Source organism: Zosterops lateralis, assembly GCF_965231275.1.
Source record: "Zosterops lateralis genome assembly, chromosome: 2".
In the NCBI taxonomy this organism is placed as follows: domain Eukaryota; kingdom Metazoa; phylum Chordata; class Aves; order Passeriformes; family Zosteropidae; genus Zosterops; species Zosterops lateralis.
In genome coordinates this window covers 60,350,114-60,367,645 of record NC_139763.1, presented here as the reverse complement: position 1 = coordinate 60,367,645, position 17,532 = coordinate 60,350,114, and the positions used below count along the sequence as shown (strand labels likewise).

The following is a 17,532-nucleotide window of genomic DNA, read 5'->3' as shown; positions in this document are numbered from 1 at the left end:
ATATGTAATGCAAATATAATGCTTTAGCTTCAGGCTAAAACTTGTAGCAATCAAGTGGTAGAGCTCCTTGTCCATCTCAATCCTGTAAACCAAGTTTGCAGGTCTGGGCTTAATTCCAGCATGTTTCTGAGCACAGGCAGATAACCTGTGTGTGTTCCTCCTTCAAGTTTAGGTTAATCAATAATGGCAGGTGTTGTTGCCTTAAAGGCAGAGGGGAATGTGTGTGGGGGAGAAATGTTGGGGTTTTTGTTTCGAGGGGATTGGATTAAATCAGTAGGCAGAATTTCCTTAGAAAGCTGGGGAGAAGGTGCTTCATGAACTTTGTGAACAGCTTTATTTTGTTCTTGTCAAAACACACATGCGCAAAATGGTAGCAGAAGCTGTAGATCAAGAGAATGCTAGGAGTAGCTTGGGCGTTGAATAGAGGCTCTGAAAAAAAAAACAGTGACAAAGGGAATTTTCTTTGGGACTGGAGAGGGTGAATGGAATAAATAGCAGCACTGATAATGAGTTGGCTGGAGCAAGAGAACTGCCTGCAAGGACAGAGTGGATGATGTTTTTTAATTGTGTTTAAACTCCTTGAGGGTTTTTTTCCCTAAGCCTTTTGGTCATCTGTAGATAGAAATGTCTGGAAGACCAAGGCAGCTTCACCTCTGTGCTCTGATTTGTACTGATGCAAATACTGCAACAGGCCAGCAAGATGTAACATTTAATACCAGATGGGATTGCTGTCTTGAGGAAGATGCCTGCTGCAGGTTAAGGCTGCCTTTCTCATCTTTGGTCTGTGTGCTTGTGAAAGCCCAGTTTGTAGATGTGTGTTTGTTAAAGGCCAGCTGAGCCTCTCAGAAGCAGAAGATGGTGCTCCTGGTTCAGTTGGTCTTTTGCCCTTTCTGAGCAGAGATTCTGTCCACCCAGATGTGTCAATCAGCAATCAGTTCATTGCCAACTGCAGTTTTATGCTTCACTACTTTTTTTCCCCTGCACTGCATGGAACAAATGATTAGTCTGTTCTTCAGTGAAACTTTCTTGGAATTTTTTTTGTGCTGCAGTAGGGATGAGTTGTTACATAGGAGGTAGAAGCCACATCGCCCCCCTTCCATGCCTCTCAGCTTATTTTTTGCTTTCTCAGTATAGATACAAGTGGAGGGTGATTCCTGTATGAAAAAGGACAAAGGGTTCATGTGTTTTTAGTGGGGAGAAGGGGAACTGTAGATTTAGAAAAAAAATTACTCCTGCCTTCCCATCCCTGGCTTTCAATCTCTTTAACCATATGGGATTGCTTCCTGTTTTCTGTCTCTTTTTCACCAGCCTGTTTTTTATCCCCTTTTTCTGCTCTAATCTGCTCTGCCATTCTAATCCTCCTAGTGAAATCACATGGGTAATTAAGTTTTAAGGATAGTGGAACTGCAGTGCTGACAAACATCCACCCACCTGTGGTGGGAGACAGTATTGATGACAAACTCATTCCTCTTCTCCTTCCCTAAACTTTGGCCAAAGGAAGGCTTTCAGCTGTTTTCTGCTGGCCCCGGGTCAGATTCAAGGAACACTCTGCTCTATACTTCCCCAAATGCTGATATGTTGTAACCTCTTATGTGTGCCAAGGTATTACATTTGTGAGAAACTTCAACACTGATAGTAAATACTGTACAGTAGTGAAAGGGTCACTGTGGATGGTTAGAGCTGGAATCTGAGCCACAACTGCAGGGAATATCACAACATCTTTCCACACAGTTGGCTTTTTTGTTTTACTGCTGTCCCTGTGTTGCCTCAGAACTTTTCCTTCAAAATCAGATGTTAGGCTGAGGTAGGATTTTTTTCCAACCTTGTTGCAGCACGAGATCTTTACTTTTCTCTCTTTGAATCCGATATGAAGGTAAATAGGAGTTTGCTTGCTTGAAGCTTAAGTTGGAGAAGGCATTTTGTTGCCTATCTTTTGGAAATAGGTAAATTTTATGGTCACTGGGGCTTTTGTGGCATGGTGTGTACAGTCGTGTTCTCGAGACATACATGCCATGTGTGACAGCTCTATATCCATGAGCAGGGTGATGATGCTTTTTTTACTTCTTACATGCTTTGTGACTGCCTATAGAAAGCAAATGATTACAAGCTTTTGTAATCATTACAACTTAATGTTAAGTATGCGTAAACATGGAAATTACCTACAAGAAAGTTGTTTTTGTGTCTTCAGAAGGAGGCTGTTTGTTGTATTGGGGGACTCAGAGAAGCAGATGAGCAAAAGTCTAGTTCAGACATACACACAGTTTCATCTCTCTTTGCTTCACTTGCTGATGCCCTTCTTTTCCTCTTCAGACAGTTGAACGAGTATGTGAAAGAATTGTTACACCTTCTACATTGAAAAAAGCACAGAAAGCAACTGGGTTTTTAAAATGTGTTTGTTTAATCTGCAGTAAAAAAAAAAAAGAAAACTGACTTTTCTAAGCATATGATAGACGTACTTCTAAAACAACATAATGATCAAGGTCATTTTCAGTTTAAAAAGCAGAAACTCAAATTTAACAGGCCTTGAAATCCCACTTTAAGAAGGTTATAATTTAAATATTTCAAAGCAAGTCTGTCCTTCAGATTAAGGGAAGGTGAAGTTTATACTAAAAAGCTACAATAGAACAAAGTACTGAATTCTATTCTCATCTTATTCTCATTTAACACTTTGCTTTTTAGATATGCAGTTTAGCATTCCACATGAGGTTGTCTTTATTTTCTTTAAGCCACGATTATGTCAAATTAATTCCTCTTTTCTGTGTGTCACGCAGTGTTAATAACATTACTGGGCTTGCAACATCTCAAGAGCTGTTTAGTCATAAAATTGAATGCTCCAGAAAGCAAACTTTAAGAAAAATTGAACCATTTTTGTTAATAAAGATGATTTAGATGGCTCCATAAACTGCATAGTATGGATAAAGGTGGTGTAATACCACTATTTCTAGGCCAGAAATACTAAGTTGTTCCACCTTTGAGAGTGTTTCAGCTTAGTACCTTCCTTAGAGATTTAATGTGTAATGGAATCAACCCCAAAAATTGCAGTTTGCCTCAGCAAAAAGGGTGAGGTGAGAAAGGAGGGGGGGAGGGGGGAAAGGAAGGCTTTCTCTTTTTTTCTCCCTCTCTTCTGGTAAACAGTCTCTTGTGAGGAAGGGATGTTAGCTTCAGCAAAGCTAAAGGAACTGGTGTGAATGGCTGCTATCCATGAGAAATAAAGAAGGGTTGTAATCTTGTGTCAAAAGTGTCTAGTTCAAGGATTTATAAATAACAGTGGCTGTTGTACATTCTGAAGGGTCTTGAGACTCCTTGGTCTGCAACTGCATGTAAATACTTTTGCTGTAGTAGCTGGATAGCAGATACTTGTTAGACACTACAGTGGTATCATGGATACAGGATTCTTGATGCTGGGGCTTCTTTGATGTTGGGATGTGCGAAGGGTTTTGATTCTGTGGCCACGCACATTCCCTTCCACAGCCCCTTTTCCTGCTGTTTGTTTCCGATTTAACACAATGTGTGCTTTCCCGTGTCCCCTGGAGCAGCTTTGTGGGAAAGGTATGCTGTAATTGGTTTATAACCATTCATAATGACCTGGCAACTCTGAATAGCAACAGGGAGCAACTTAACTTGTGATTTATTTAAGTAAGCTACATGGATTAAAGGCACTCCCAAGTGTTCAAGTTGATCTAGTTGCTTAATTGGACGTAAATTTTCATATATAGCTTGGAAAGAGAGGGGTTTGTTTTGAAAGGTTGAATTTAGATGTATGGGCAAGCTTCTGGACTGCTAAACAAATTGTGAGCAAAGTTTAATACTGTCTTTTTTTGGGATGTCTAAGTTTTTTAATTCAGCAAGTTAAATTGCTGAATTAAATTCGTTCGGCAAGTCTGGTATATACCCTGGCCTCTTGTAAATCTAATGGAATATTAACTTGAGATTTTAACTTGCAATTGGAATATCTGACCTTGCTTTCGGTTCAGAAAAACAAGTTCTGAAGGCAGGATCGGTACCGCTGCTTTGGTTTTAGTCTTTTACCAGTTCATTGTGTTCCTGCTGATTTTGTCAAGGCTCCAGTTTTGGATCGTGGTTTTTATTTTGGTGAAGAGATTTTCTCACACAACGCCCATGATACGGGCAACCCACCAGCTGCAGGGCATGATGATGCGGCAGGCAGTGCGGCAGCCCTGGTAGTTGTAGGGCCAGGGGTGGTAGCCCATGAGGGGCTCGCAGATCCGCTGGCACTGGGTGTAACTTCGCCGGCACTCGATGCAGCACACGCCCAGGTGATCCAGCATGGGGTCAAAAGCCATCCCTTCACCTTCCAGCTGCTGGAATGGAAAATATTAAACGTCATCCCGGTGCTCTCATTCTCATGGAATAGCAGAATACCGCTATAGCAGAATACTGCTCCTGTTAACCCCACAAAGGGTAAAACCTGCAGTCTTGGGCCTGTGGAAGTTGACAAAACTCCCACTAAGTGACCCATGCATCTTGCTTTATTATTTTTTCTCTTGTCTTCTCTCTTTGGCAGTAGGGTAGAATTGGTGCAATCACCCTTATAAAATGGAAAGAACAATAGGCAGCTCTAACCTCATTATTTTTATTCTTGCAAAAACTCCAGCACAGTAAGCTCCTCTCAAACTTTAAATATTAGGGATGGAGAAGATTGCAAGATAGTTACCCAAATCTTTTATGTAGGTGAGAATTCCTGAAATATATGATGTAGTTTTTATGATTAATTTTAGTTTCTGTATTTTAATGCTTTTTACAGCATTTTTAGGAAACTATTCCTCTGGTCCCCTGCAGTTTTCTGAGGATTTGGCTTTTGTCTCTCAATCTGGTTCCTTCCCTCCCACCCCACCACACTTGCATTGTGGAAAGTAAGAATTCTGCCTGTTCTGTGGCTGACAGTAAGGAGTTAAATGGAGTGAAGCATGCACAAAATACCTAAAAGCCTTTACCCTTCAAAATTCCTTTCCTCATTTCTGCAGAAAAAAAGGTAACTGGATATTCTGCTTTTGGAAACTTGGGTTGTTCTTTGCCCATTGGTGTTATTTCAAGAAAAGCAGCAGTAATGCACAAATGCTGAAGTAACAGCTTTTTACTTGAGCATTTTTCATTCATTTTCAAAAAGTAGCAGCACAACAAAAAAAAAGTGACATAGAAAGGTGCCACTCTTTGTCTGGGCTTGTACAGGACACCAGTGACAGCTGGGTGTGTGTAGGAACTCCAGCAACTCCTTCCCAGTCCTGAGAGCAGGAGATGTTTTCTTGGTCAGGATTCATCATCCTTCAGTTCAGATACCTGCACCATGAACTCCACCTGAGCTCATTGTCCAGACTCCACTTATAATGAGTAAAGAGAAATAAATAGCTCTAGGGAGGATTAATTTCATCCTTCAGGAGAGGCCTAGAGCATAATTAATGGTCCTTGTCAGCCCAACGACTCTGTCTCTGAGAAAGCCTGGCGATAGGCATTGGTGCAGTAGCTGCTGGTGAAGGCGAATCCCACCCCGCAGGCTGAGGGAAGTCTGATGGCTGCATCTGTCTGGCTGTTCTCCATTTGGCCCAGCTGCCCTCTGGCTGGAAAAGCAGACCTGTGGCAGTTGTTCTGCCTCCAGAGGCAGGGCAGCTCAGACCTCATGGAGATGGTCACATTAGTAGCTGTGAGGAGAAGCTACATTCCAGTGCCACTGCTGTTTTACTGACCTCGTGAGAGAGTCGATTTAGATCCACTTTATTTGGAGTGATTAATTTAAGTTTAATTAAGGGATGTCAACTCGGCAGAATGCTGTCACAGTATAATGATCTCCTGCTGTTGCATAAATGTCAAGTCAAAGCTGGGACTTACTTCCAAAGCAGGAGGCATTTATCTTGTGACAGTGTTGTATTAAAATGACTTACTCCTGCTGCACCAAATGATGGGTGTAAATTGTCTGGCGCTGGTGCAGCAGACTGGAAGGTGCCTCCTGCACAGCCAGTGTTCCTGCAGCACGACAGAGGTGTTGGGACACAGCGGGGTGGCTCCTCTGCTCTTTCTGGGGGCTGCTGCTTCTTGAAGGGTGAGAAAAAGTTTTATGACAGTCATCCTCCACCCACTGCTGCTGTCTCAAAACAGATTCTTTTCTGTCAGGTTCTTGCTAGTCTAGGGTTGCTTAACCTCACAGAGGAAAGCCTGAGAAAGAAATTTATTTGGCTGGACCTTTATCTCTTTGCACCCAGACACTTCTGCTGTGTTCCCCTGTAGCAGTCATGTCTGGTACTAATTTCTGTTTGAGAGCAAAAATGTTCCTAGCTATTGGACTCTCTTCACACAGTAAATGATGGGGCTCAGCTGTCTGATCAAGACCAGCTTTAGTGTGTTTCTAGAAGGTGCTACCCTTGTCAGATCTCCAGTGCTGTTTCCATATGGATCTGGAAGCATCAAAAAGCAACTTGGCATCAACTTGCCTTAACCTTGTGACCTCAAGCACTTGTGCTTGTTTCAGACTGAAATCTAATGAAAACTGGAGGAGAGGACAGAGGGAAGACATTTTTGAGCTTCTTAGGTGTTTTACCAGTCTATTATTTCCCAGAAAAGCCCAGAAAAGCTGAACAAGCAAAGAATGTACAGATTAAAAACAAAAACAAAAAAAAAAAAACAAGGCAAGCCCCACATTACCTGTCCAACACAGCCCTGGGCTCTGGAAGAAGACTACAGTGCAAATACTTACGTTATATGGGTTGTCTGGATTAAATGTTTCATCAGTTTCTTGTCCCATTGGCCTGCTTTCATTAGCCTGGTGGCCAAGCTCTTGAGTCAGCTGCATGGCACGGGACCTGGAGTTTACTTCTTCAGAAGCAGCTTCCAAGTCTTCCTCATCAAAGTTTGATTCTGATTGGCGCTTGTTTCTCTTCATTGCTCTCCTTTGGTTACCTGAAGAAATAATCACCAGAGGACAATCTTACCTTGAGTGTGTCCTTGTAGTTACTTAATATTTCAGTGATGTCTTTAAATATTAAAAAAAGGAGAGGATGGAGGGCAGAGAGCCAAAATTGTGCCTTGGCAAACTTGGTGTGCATTGCCATGAGAGCTGCCTTCCTATGTTGTGTCTGCAGCCAATGCCAGTCCAAAGCAGTCTGATTGCCTTTCCCCCCTCCCTCCTCTCCTTGAGGCAAAATGTGCGTGAGATTTGTTGAGGATTTTTGACCCAGCCTGTAGTCACTGATACTAACCCAGCAGGAGTTTCCAGCACTAGCAAGACCAGCTGTACACATCTGACTTTTTAAAAATGCTTTTATGGTGGGATGGTGCCCTGCTCTCAAAGGACATCTGGTTGTGGACAGCTTTGATACGGCTCTTTTGTTGCCCAGTGGGATATGCAAGATCATGAAGGAAAGTGGAAAATACTGATAGCTTGGATCCACAGGTGCTCTAAAATGCAGTATTTTTTTTTTTTTTTCACACATTGTCCTACCCGAGTGTTCTGATATTAACTGGACCAAAGAGGAATAAATATTTTTGAGCCTTCTCTCCTCCAAGGCCTGGAAGTTACCTGGAGGAGTTGCCATCTTCTTGGTGACTCCTGAACACCTTTGCTAAGCTTGCCTATGGGCCCCAAGTTCCAGAGCTGAGATTGCCTGAGTGTCTCATAAACCATCCACCAGCTGGCTGGCATAAAGCATCTTCCTTCCGCTCTACTGAATTCCTCTGAGGAAGCAGGGTAGAAAACAGGACAGGCTATGGCCCCCCAATTCCTGGCCAGTGTTCCTGCTACCTGGTGTCAACTGCTTACACATCTGAGGGGCTAGTTTAAGTTGTTGTCTTGCCTTCTTAGAAGGAGGCTGACCTCTCTTGGAAATGTTTTATCTCCTAGCAAGTCACCCACTCGGGCTATGCAAATTGGCTGAGCAAATACAAGGATGGAAAATATCTAGGGGATAAACTCCAAACCCACAATCTTGGCACAAGCCCAGGAAGGTGTGGGCAAGAGAGGAAAGGAGTCTGGTTTCCCAGATGTGCTAGTTTCAGTAGCAAACCTGATGTAGGAAAGGCATTTAGATGAAGGGAGGGATAACATACTTTTCAAATAAAAGAAATGTTACCTTTGGGATATGTTGGTCGCAGCCAGAAAATTGGAAGATCCCTGCAAAGCTCCAAAATTTTGGGGCTTAGGAAGCTGTTATGCTTGATAGGCTCATCTGCAGCCACCCAGATAAGGGAGTTTTTGTCAAATCTCACAGGCATGATTTCATCTTCCTGCAAATAGAAGAGCATAAATCCTTTGCTGCTCAGTGAGCAGTCGTGTGCCTGCTCGCTGTTAATTCTTGAGCACCAAACTGTATAATCACCACTGCAACTAATACTGAGCATCCTTCTATGTCATGGATGTGAACGCATTGTGCTGAGCCAAAGCCTGGGAAAAGGCTGCCACCACTGAAATGAAGGGCAGAGCCACTGTCAGCTTTGCTGGGGCCATGATTTCACCCATCTCACACCTGGAAGGCTTCTGCCCGGCGCATGAGGGCTGAGTGTCAGAGATCTTTCAGCCTGAAGCACCAGAATTTCATGTGGTACAAACTGAAGATCTACCACCTTAGCAGAGCAGCAATGAAATACCAGCAGAACCCAAGGCCCTCATCTTTTCTTGTGCCCTGTTCTCAGTTGACATACTCCCAATGTATAATCGTATTTACAATGTGTGTAGGGGGGTGAGGGGTGGAATCTTGTTCAAAAGTTTTAGAGAGGATTATAGCTTGAGAACTGCTCCAGCTTCCAGTTTTAAGTCAATGTGATCGGTCTGATTAAAGGTCTTGCTTGGTAAAAGCAATTCAATTGACCAAAAGCTTGAAGTGCAAGTTAAAGGAGCCTGCCTTTTTGAAGTGTACCCTGCAGGTTTTTGGTTCATATCTTCAAAGTAATGTAGGAAAATGCCAGTGATTGATTCTTTAAAGTTGTTAGTTCAAAGTATTATTTTACATAAAATGTGTAAGTATTTTATAGCAATGGTGAAATATTAAAAGAAAACTAACTTTTGAATCATGAAAACCAGCATGATTTCAAAGTTAAAATTCTAAATTGCTTTCATAAAAGTCATCAAGACTTGTTATGTAACTGACTAGATCAATTTATTCCCTTGAGTTGTTGTTTCTTTAGTGTGTTTATTGATTTATTTTGTAGGTCTCAAGTCATTTAAGTTTGCTATCCAATCTGTCTACTGCTCTTTATTTATATTCTCCCACTTAAGCTTTTATCAACATCAGAAATATCTGACTCTAAGTTTCAGAAAGAAAAGTATCTTTTGTTTCTGTTTGAAATGATCCTGACTTGTGAGCAGCCAGAACTTGGGTATCTCTAAAACTCATTTCGCTCAATAATTTTTGCAGGTAGTGTTGTTATGATACCCATTGTAGGAAAACAGCATATGTATACTTTCTCCGAAATACTTCCATATCAGAGAGACAACTTGGCCTAGAAAAATAAATACTGCTTTGACATTCCTGTAGTACATTGGGCCTAGAAAATCAAGTGACAGGGAAAGGTTAATGTCTTAGTGGTAGCACAAAGTCAGCTGTCTGGTGCATGTGATTCATTGCAGCAGCCACATAGGTCATGCATCTGTGGAGAAGATGCACAGAAAACAGGACAGGAAATAGTTTTACTGTCTAGCAGGTAGAATTAGAAATAACTTTTTGATTATTTACACGTTACCGTAAATAATGGTTTGCGACTTTGTTTTTACAAAAAGATGAAAAATTCACACTTTGACTTCAAGCAATAGTGCTAATTAAGTCAAGGCCTTTTAAAAAAAGGCAAGGCAGGAAAGATGGAGCTCTCTCTCTGGAGTTCACACAAGTTCTCTTTCCCATCATGGGGAAAATTCTGCCAGCTTCAGGAGGCTTTGTAGCATTTGTCAGCCTTTCTGATTCTACTAGGAGAGATCTTTTTCTCCTTCATTTTAAAGCAGATGTTCAGTAGTCACAGCACTACTGCAGGGAAGTGCAGCCTTAACAGTGCCTCTCTCTCAGCTAATTGTATCTGCTTTTATTCTCCCGGGAGCAGAGCAAACCCAGGAAAAGGGACTGTTGATCTCCTGTGCTCTCCTGCCAGCGACCGAGCCCCCAGCAGCATCCAGGCTCAGCTGGACTCGTCACTGGAGCCAGTCCTGTGTGAGCAGTGAGTTTGGGGCTCTGAGCTCTGGGAAACTCAGCCTTTGAGCACATAAAGCAATCAACTTTTTGGGCAAATGCAAGGAGGTTTGGTGGTATCTGGGTGAGAACTGCAGCTTCCGTGCTGGTCATGATACAAATTCTGTGGAATTTAGTTAATGTGTAAAATTAAGTTTTATGCTAAGAAGACAGTCATGTCTTTTAAAATAAATTATTTCTTCTGAGTTATTTTAACTTTTGCCATGTTTTCCACAATTCCCTTTTAATGACTAGAGTGATGGAGTTCATGCTTCTGCTCAAGAGCATTGATAGAAATTTCCCGGGATCTATCACAGTCCTCCCCCCTGCACTGACTAAAGCAGCTGCTTCTTCCACACCCTCCCTTTCAGCCTTGGGCACACCCTGGTCTCTGGCAGATGCTCTTCTCACGGAGGTCTCCTGTGGATCTGGTAGAAATCAGTCTGTGGCTTCCCCACTCACTGATCTGCAGCCTCTCATGATGTCCCTGGACACAGTGACATGTCTGACACCAATCTTGTTTGTCTTACCTTTCAGGGACTCCTTGCAACCAGTTGGTGAATCCTCAGCTGTCCTACCCTATGTTCAACAACCCTACCACGAGTCAGAGTGGCTTTCAAATGCCATTTTTATTTGTATTTAAGTACCTCCTTTAGGCTCTCTCTATACAAAGATTAGTTAAAAAAAACCCAACAAACTACCCCTTACCAGCTCAGATGAGAGGCTTGCTTTAGCCATAGCATCAACTTCAGGGATGTGAGCTTTTGGCTGAGCTTTGATGTAACACTTTTCTCCTTCAGCAAAACGGATCCCAGTTATCCCCTGCAAAAGCAGAAGGCAGGGGGTTGTGCACAGCCCTCCAGCTCCTCACCACCCCCAAGAAAGTGCCTCAGCTCTGCTAAAATTGCCACTGAATTTTTGGTCTGAAGGCTAATCTTATTTTAAACCAGAAGCAATAAAATGCTTTTCCTTCATCATTTTAGCCTCACGATTTTGGTCAAATTGGTCTAGAAGTTTTTGCTTGACTTCTGAAAGGCAGGTGTTTATGTAAGTGCTTCCATGCTAGTTGGAGTAGCTCTGTTAATGAATCAGTTGACATGATTTGAACTGTAACTTAGCACCTAACGTAGGCAGTCTTGAAATCATGTTAGCTGGTGGTGTGGTACCCTTGTGACACAGTTTTACAAAAATGTGGGGGCAGCTTGGTTCAGTTTGTACAAATAAGTGACTGTGACAGCAAAGGGAAGTTTGTGATGGGCAATTTGGTGAAGAAATCTGTGTGTGGGACTTTGTCTGGCCCACTGGGGTGAAATGCAATTGCATAAACCATAGATGTCTAGTTTTAAACAAGAGGAGGAGCAAGTCTCCTGCAAGTCCTGGGATGTACCTTCCATCCCTGCGCTAAAACCTCAGTCATCAACATTTTGCCACTGTCTGTAGTTTCTGTTTCTACTGTAGGTTTTGGGGTATCCATAAAAAAAGTCTCTTCTACATTATAAATTTAGATATTTTGTAAATGGCAAAACTTCTGTGTTTTTCATGTAGTTGCACAAACTCCAGTCAACCACCTGAACATAACTACCTAGTGCCCTTTAAGTTGTGCTGGTTTTCTGCCTGGCCTCTAGCTGCCAGGAGAAGGGTGTGAGTGTCAGCATGACCCCCTCTCATCTGCCTTGAAGGGCTATCATGGATGCCTTTGTGTGCGGTTTTGGGTGCCACAGTGTAACAAAGACATTAAACTGTTAGGGAGTGTCCAAGGGAGGGTAATGCAATGGTGAAGGGCCTTGAGGGGAAGCCCTATGAGGAGCAGCTGAGGTCACTTGGTCTGTTCAGCCTGGAGGAGACTGAGGGGAGAGCTCATTGCAACTACAACTTCCTAGTGAGGGGAAGAGGAGGGGCAGGCACTGATCTCTTCTCTGTGGTGATCAGTGACAGGACCCCAGGGAATGGCCTGAAGCTGTGTCAGGGGAGGTTGGTTGGATATCAGGAAAGATTCTTCAGCCAGAGGGTGGCTGGGCATTGGAACAGCCTCCCCAGGGAAATGGTCACAGCAGCTGCCTGGCAGAGACCAAGTAGTGTTTGGACAGTGCTCTCAGGCACAGGGTGTGATTCTTGGTGATGGTGCTATGCCAGGACTTGGACCTGATGATCCTTGTGGGTCCCTTCCAACTCAGCACATTGTGATCTAGTGCAGCAAGAAATGGATGGTACTGGGGCACCTGAGCCACGTCCTGTCCATGTGTGTCTGCAGGTCCTCTGTAGCTGGACACACCCCCTTCAAAACAAAATGGCTACCAAAAGCAGTGAGAGAGGGATGGCAATGCAAGGATGGGTGCATTAGGACATAAGGTTTTGTGGTGTACCAAGTATGCTAGGAATACCTTATACTGCCAAATTCCAGCCTTCTCTGACCATGCAGTCATTCCAGCAGTGCCAGTCAATCCAAGACTGCTAATCAGTCTGTTGGGAGCACATCTCTTCAGTTACTCTCTCCTTTGTGTGCATTCTTGGCTGAAAACCCAAGTGACATCATCCCTTTGCTGAGGTTGTCCCTGGCCCTCTGTAATTAGAAGCAGGCACCGTCCCTGGGAGATCCCTTCAGCTGGTTGGTGTTAGGAGCTGATTCCTGACCTGGCTGTGGCAGGCAGTGTCTCACCAGCAACACATGGAGGCAAAGTGAGTTCAGCATCTCTCCAGTGGACTAGTGCTTTTGTGCAGATGTGAAATGGCAAAGGCAAATGAGAAGAGCTCGCTGTGGATGCTCTTACTCAGCTGCTAATAATGTTGCTATGGTGATGCTAATGAGAGTTGCATAAAGGCAGAACCACAGCTGTTGGGAAAGTTGGGGTCCAGCATCTCCTGGCACGGATTCATTTGTTCTTGCTGAAAAGCCAGGGAGCTGGATTTCCTTGCCCTTCTAGATCCAGCAAGGGAAAGGTGGCTGCTTCAGAAGCAGAGATGCTTTCTAGCAGCAGCATCTTTATTTTAGGTGGTGCTTTGACTTACAGAGGGCTTAACTCTGAAGCTGAGTGTTTTGCACCTGAGAACATTTAACTGCAGGGTCTGGGCCCTGTAAATGGGTTTCTGCAGCAGCACATAGATGTGCCTTAGTAGTTCAAGGGAGCTCAGAGACCTACTCTATCTGAGCTGCTGATCTCTGCTGAAGTTTGGCATCTGTTAGTCCAGGCTCTGTGCTGAGCAGCCACTAGTTGTTGGGGTGCCCAAGTGTGTTTGCTGTCAGCCCAAGTGGCCAGCACCTGGCATTTGGTGCATGAATACATAAACTGAGCTAAATGCCTGCCTGCATCCTCTGCCATGAGATGAACCCAGGCCAAGCCATGGAGAGCAACTTCCATCCTTGACCTCAGGGCAAAGGAAGCTCCTCAAGTAAGGACTGTAGAGTGGTCTCTCCTTGGTGTCTCCTTGGCTTACTGTGTCGACCCTATGCTCTTCAAACAGGGATGTTCGGGGAAGGTGTTTTTGCCAGTTCAAACCAAATGAAATCATGCGAGGGTTGTGTCATAGCCTGACAGAATATTTTTCTAGTAAGACCCCAAGGTCACTTGTCACAGTTCTGCTCAGTGGTTTGGAAATGCAAAGTATTTACATGGAGCCAAACCTGATGCAGCCTAATCCACACCACTTCCTGGAGTGGTACCTGGCATGGCTGATCTCCAAAAAGCACTCAGATTTTTGTTTTGGAAGAAACTCCCTGTCTCCCTGTGAAAGCAAGCCAGGAGAGCAAAAATGTTTGTGTGGATGGTTAGAGGCTGGAACCTGAGACTGACTGGGGCAGAGAAGTCAGGGCAGGGCAGAGCAAGGTGTCCTTAAGAGGCCAGAGCTGGAGTGTGTTACATGAAAGACAAGAGTGGGACTACTTACGATCTGAAAATCATGGACTTCAACAGCCTCTTCACTCCCACTTCCTGTTTTGAATGTCTCTAAGTTGTTTCCAGCATCTATTTCCATTGATCCATCTTGTACTTTTCCATTAATGCTCATAGTGTAGTGAACGTTGTACACCTGGAATCAATAAAAGAGCGGTAGCACATGCCAGTAATTACTTATTGCCTTCCTCCTACACCAGGCAATGGGGTCAATCTGACTCTCATATCCCTATTTAGCTCCTAAATTTTGCTGCTGCAGGCTTTTGATAACCCTCCAACAACCAACACTGCACTACTTTAGCCTTGGAGTAGGCTGGCAGTGGGGCAGCCAGCCCTGAGAGGTTGTTCAGTCTCCATCCCTGGAAGTTTTCAAGGCCTGACTGGATAAAGCCCTGAGCAACCATCTCTGACCCCCCAGCTGTCCCTGCTCTGAGCATCAGGTTGGACTGAGATCCTCCTTCCAAAAACAATGTGGGGTGAGTCCACACCCATGTTCACTCTGACCTAAAAACCATCTTTGAGGACATTTTAGGAATTGCTTGTTATGCTGGCATGATTCCCAAAGGACAGCAGGTGTGAGTGTCCTACTCTGAAGGAGGCCAACCCCTATTTATCTCTTAGGATGTTCTGCTGAGGCACAGGAAAACAGGTTCCTCTTGAATACAAACATACTTCCCAGCTTGTAATGGATGTGAACTTTGTTTAAATTGGATGTGAAGTTGTATAGACTCGTATTTTCCTTGTCAGCGTATTTGCCCTTATCCTATTTTCAATGAGGAGAGCTACAGTGTGGTTTGTATTTGCTGGAGGACCAAAATCTGTGGAGGGGTTTTGTGATTCTCTTGTGCAGCTCTGCTAAAAGTGCTGCACAAGCAGTTTATTTTGGGTCTTAAAAAAGCCTTTACAGCATTTTAATGAAAAATTTCCACTGACAGCTAGAGACAAATTTCTTCTTCTCTCACCTTCGCTCAGGGAAGTCTAAGGTGCTAAAGATTTATGGTTCCTCAGTTATACACAGCCACTCCCATATTTTTGCTTTCTAGGATCCTGTTGAATGTGGTCCATAAAACCAGACCAGTGTATGTGGCATCGCCCACATAAGGGCTGAGCTAGAGTTGAGACTTTGATACCCCTGCCAGTTAGGGAAGAATTGAAAGATATAAAATAAAACCAAGAATTTAAAAATCGCCTTAGTTTTTTAAATTAATTACTCTGGATATATTTTTGGCAGTTGCTTCCTAAACATTTGTAAATCAAGTGCAGCGTTCTGAGTTTGAAGGCAGCTTGGAAAAATAACTCTCAGCTTTCCCAGTGCCCTTACCTAGAGATCAATTTTGAAGCTCAATGAAAAGTGTGAATGTGACATATTTTGTATGGCTGAATTTAGATGACAGGAGCATTTTAAAAGGGAAGCATTGTCCTGTACTCCACAAATGCACCCACCTGCTCAGAGCTGAAGCACTGTCCCCTGCCTATGTCACCATTTGCATCCCTCTCCCTTTTCAAAAGCCTGGAGAAGCACGTGATTCTTGCAGCAAATCTTGGAGATCAGCAATGTGTTCCTGTGTTCCTGTTCTTTTTGCTGTAAAACCTTGTACTTTTCTCTCTGATGATCTGAATTATCCCTGTGTGTAGGGGTGTATCTCACAGGGCCACCTTTACTCTGGCTGCTGGAATTCACACAAGGCTGTCCTTGATGAGGGCTGGCGTGTGGCCGGAGGCAGTACAAAACTTCTTCCAAAGTAAATTCAAGGGTACTAATTTAATTTATGGAGAAAGTTACATTCATGTGTGTACCATCGTGTTTCAAGTATGTTTTAAACACAAATTCTGTGTAAACATAAGAAAAGTTAATCTGTAAACATGTTCTCATGCTCTGAAGTTTGGGTCTTTAACTGATCACCAGCTTCTCAGTTTCATTCTTTGCATAAAGCGTTTCTGGCATACCCCAGAAACTGTAAATAATAAAACTTAACTTTTAAAATTGCTCCACAGCTGCAGACCTAAGGGTATGCACAGTCGTACAAAGCACCACAACTAATGGTGCCTGTTAATGGGTTAATTATAGCATTACATACTTGAGGGTCCAGGTAGATTCTGGACCAAGAATGCAGATGCTGTGAAAAAAAGAATTTACAATTTCAATGCTTGTTTTGTCCTGAGAGCTGGAGTTTGCCCAGGATGTGAATCCCTGGGGACTTGTTGGGGTTTGAGTTCACTGAGGATTTGTGAGCAGCGATCAATGCGGAGTCTGTGCTCACAAAGATGTTTTGGGCTCGCCAATAAATGTGCTTCCAGGAGGCTCCATCCACACAGCCACCAACGACAGCGATTATGGCTTTGGGTTCTTAGGTGTGAGGGATTTTTGAAAGCATGGAAAAAACCCTACAGCTCTGCTTAAAGAGCTCTTTATAGACCTGGCAAGAAGCGCTTCCAGCCCGCGCCCCTCGGTACATGCGGGAGCTCCCTCGCCCGGCCGGGCTCACCTGCCGCTCCGTGGCTTTCCAGCAGTAGAAGGCGCCGATGGCCCCGGCCAGCAGCAGAAGCGCCCCGGCGATCAGCACCGCGGCCCCGGCCTTCAGCAGCCGCCCCGGCCCGGGGGGCGCGTACGCCTGTGGGGAGTGAGGGTGGGAGCGGGCCGGGACCCTTCTGTCCCGGCCCTCCCGTGACACCGCCACCTGCCCCGGCCCCTCCCGTGACACCGCCACCTGTCCCGGCCCTCCCGTGACACCGCCACCTGTCCCGGCCCCTTCCGTCCCTCACCATCCCGAACCGCCCCGGCCCGGCCCGTCCCGCCCCGCTGGTCCCGTCCCGGCTCATGCCCACACGCTCGGTCCCGATCCCGCCCCGTCCCGCCGGCAGCACTCACGGGGGGCAGGCACAGCTCCACATCGTCGGGCCCAGCTCGGGCGATGGGCAGCTTCTCGGAGCCCTCTGCCATGGCTGCAGCAGGACGGAGAGCTGCCCGGCCCGGCCCCGGCCCCGCTGGGGCTGCACCGCCCCGGCCCCGGCCCGGCCCGCCCCGCTCCAGCCCCGGCCCCGCTCCAGGCCCGCCCCGGCCCGGCACAATGGGCCCCTTCAGAGGAGCCCCAGGGGCTGTGCCCGCCTGCCCCATCGCCCTCCCCTCCGACAGACCCCTGGGTCTCCTCTACAGCTTCTGAGGAGGCTGTAGGGGACACGGGCTGGGGTGAGGGGGACACGGGCCGGGGTGAGGGGGACACGGGCCGGGAGTGTGGGGGACACGGGCTGAGGGTGAAGGGGACACGGGCCGGGGTGAGGGGGACACGGGCCGGGAGTGTGGGGGACACGGGCTGAGGGTGAAGGGGACACGGGCCGGGGTGAGGGGGACACGGGCCGGGGTGAGGGGACACGGGCTGGGGTGAGGGGACACGGGCCGGGGTGAGGGGGACACGGGCCGGGAGTGTGGGGGACACGGGCTGAGGGTGAAGGGGACACGCACTCCCCACACGCCGTGGGGAGAGGAG

General features: G+C 45.5%; 1 protein-coding gene across 2 annotated transcripts; it reads right to left on the bottom strand.

Moving 5' to 3' along the window:
• Nucleotides 1–2,136: 2,136 nt before the first annotated feature.
• On the bottom strand, nucleotides 2,137–17,065 carry CNMD (chondromodulin). Of its 2 annotated transcripts, XM_083882377.1 has the most exons (7): nucleotides 16,917–17,065; nucleotides 16,534–16,659; nucleotides 14,043–14,183; nucleotides 10,869–10,982; nucleotides 8,079–8,232; nucleotides 6,707–6,909; nucleotides 2,137–4,322 (listed from the first exon to the last, which is right to left on the bottom strand). In XM_083882377.1, the coding sequence occupies exons 1-7, from the start codon at nucleotides 16,986–16,988 to the stop codon at nucleotides 4,107–4,109; spliced, it is 1,026 nt and encodes a 341-aa protein (XP_083738503.1). In that variant the 5' UTR covers nucleotides 16,989–17,065; the 3' UTR covers nucleotides 2,137–4,106. The 2 variants fall into 2 exon arrangements, with proteins under 2 accessions (XP_083738503.1, XP_083738504.1); XM_083882378.1 differs by lacking the exon at nucleotides 16,534–16,659 and having other exon boundaries at nucleotides 16,917–17,062.
• Nucleotides 17,066–17,532: the final 467 nt, after the last annotated feature.

What these genes read in the sequence shown, in the direction of transcription:
- CNMD (XM_083882377.1), bottom strand. Translation starts at nt 16,988, where the DNA reads ATGGCAGAGGGCTCCGAGAAGCTGCCCATCGCCCGAGCTGGGCCCGAC. An exon ending in TGGAGCTGTGCCTGCCCCCC is followed by an intron (nt 16,660 to 16,916) that starts GTGAGTGCTGCC and finishes CACTCCCCACAG; the next exon opens with GCGTACGCGCCCCCCGGGCC. An exon ending in GGAAAGCCACGGAGCGGCAG is followed by an intron (nt 14,184 to 16,533) that starts GTGAGCCCGGCC and finishes TATTGATTCCAG; the next exon opens with GTGTACAACGTTCACTACAC.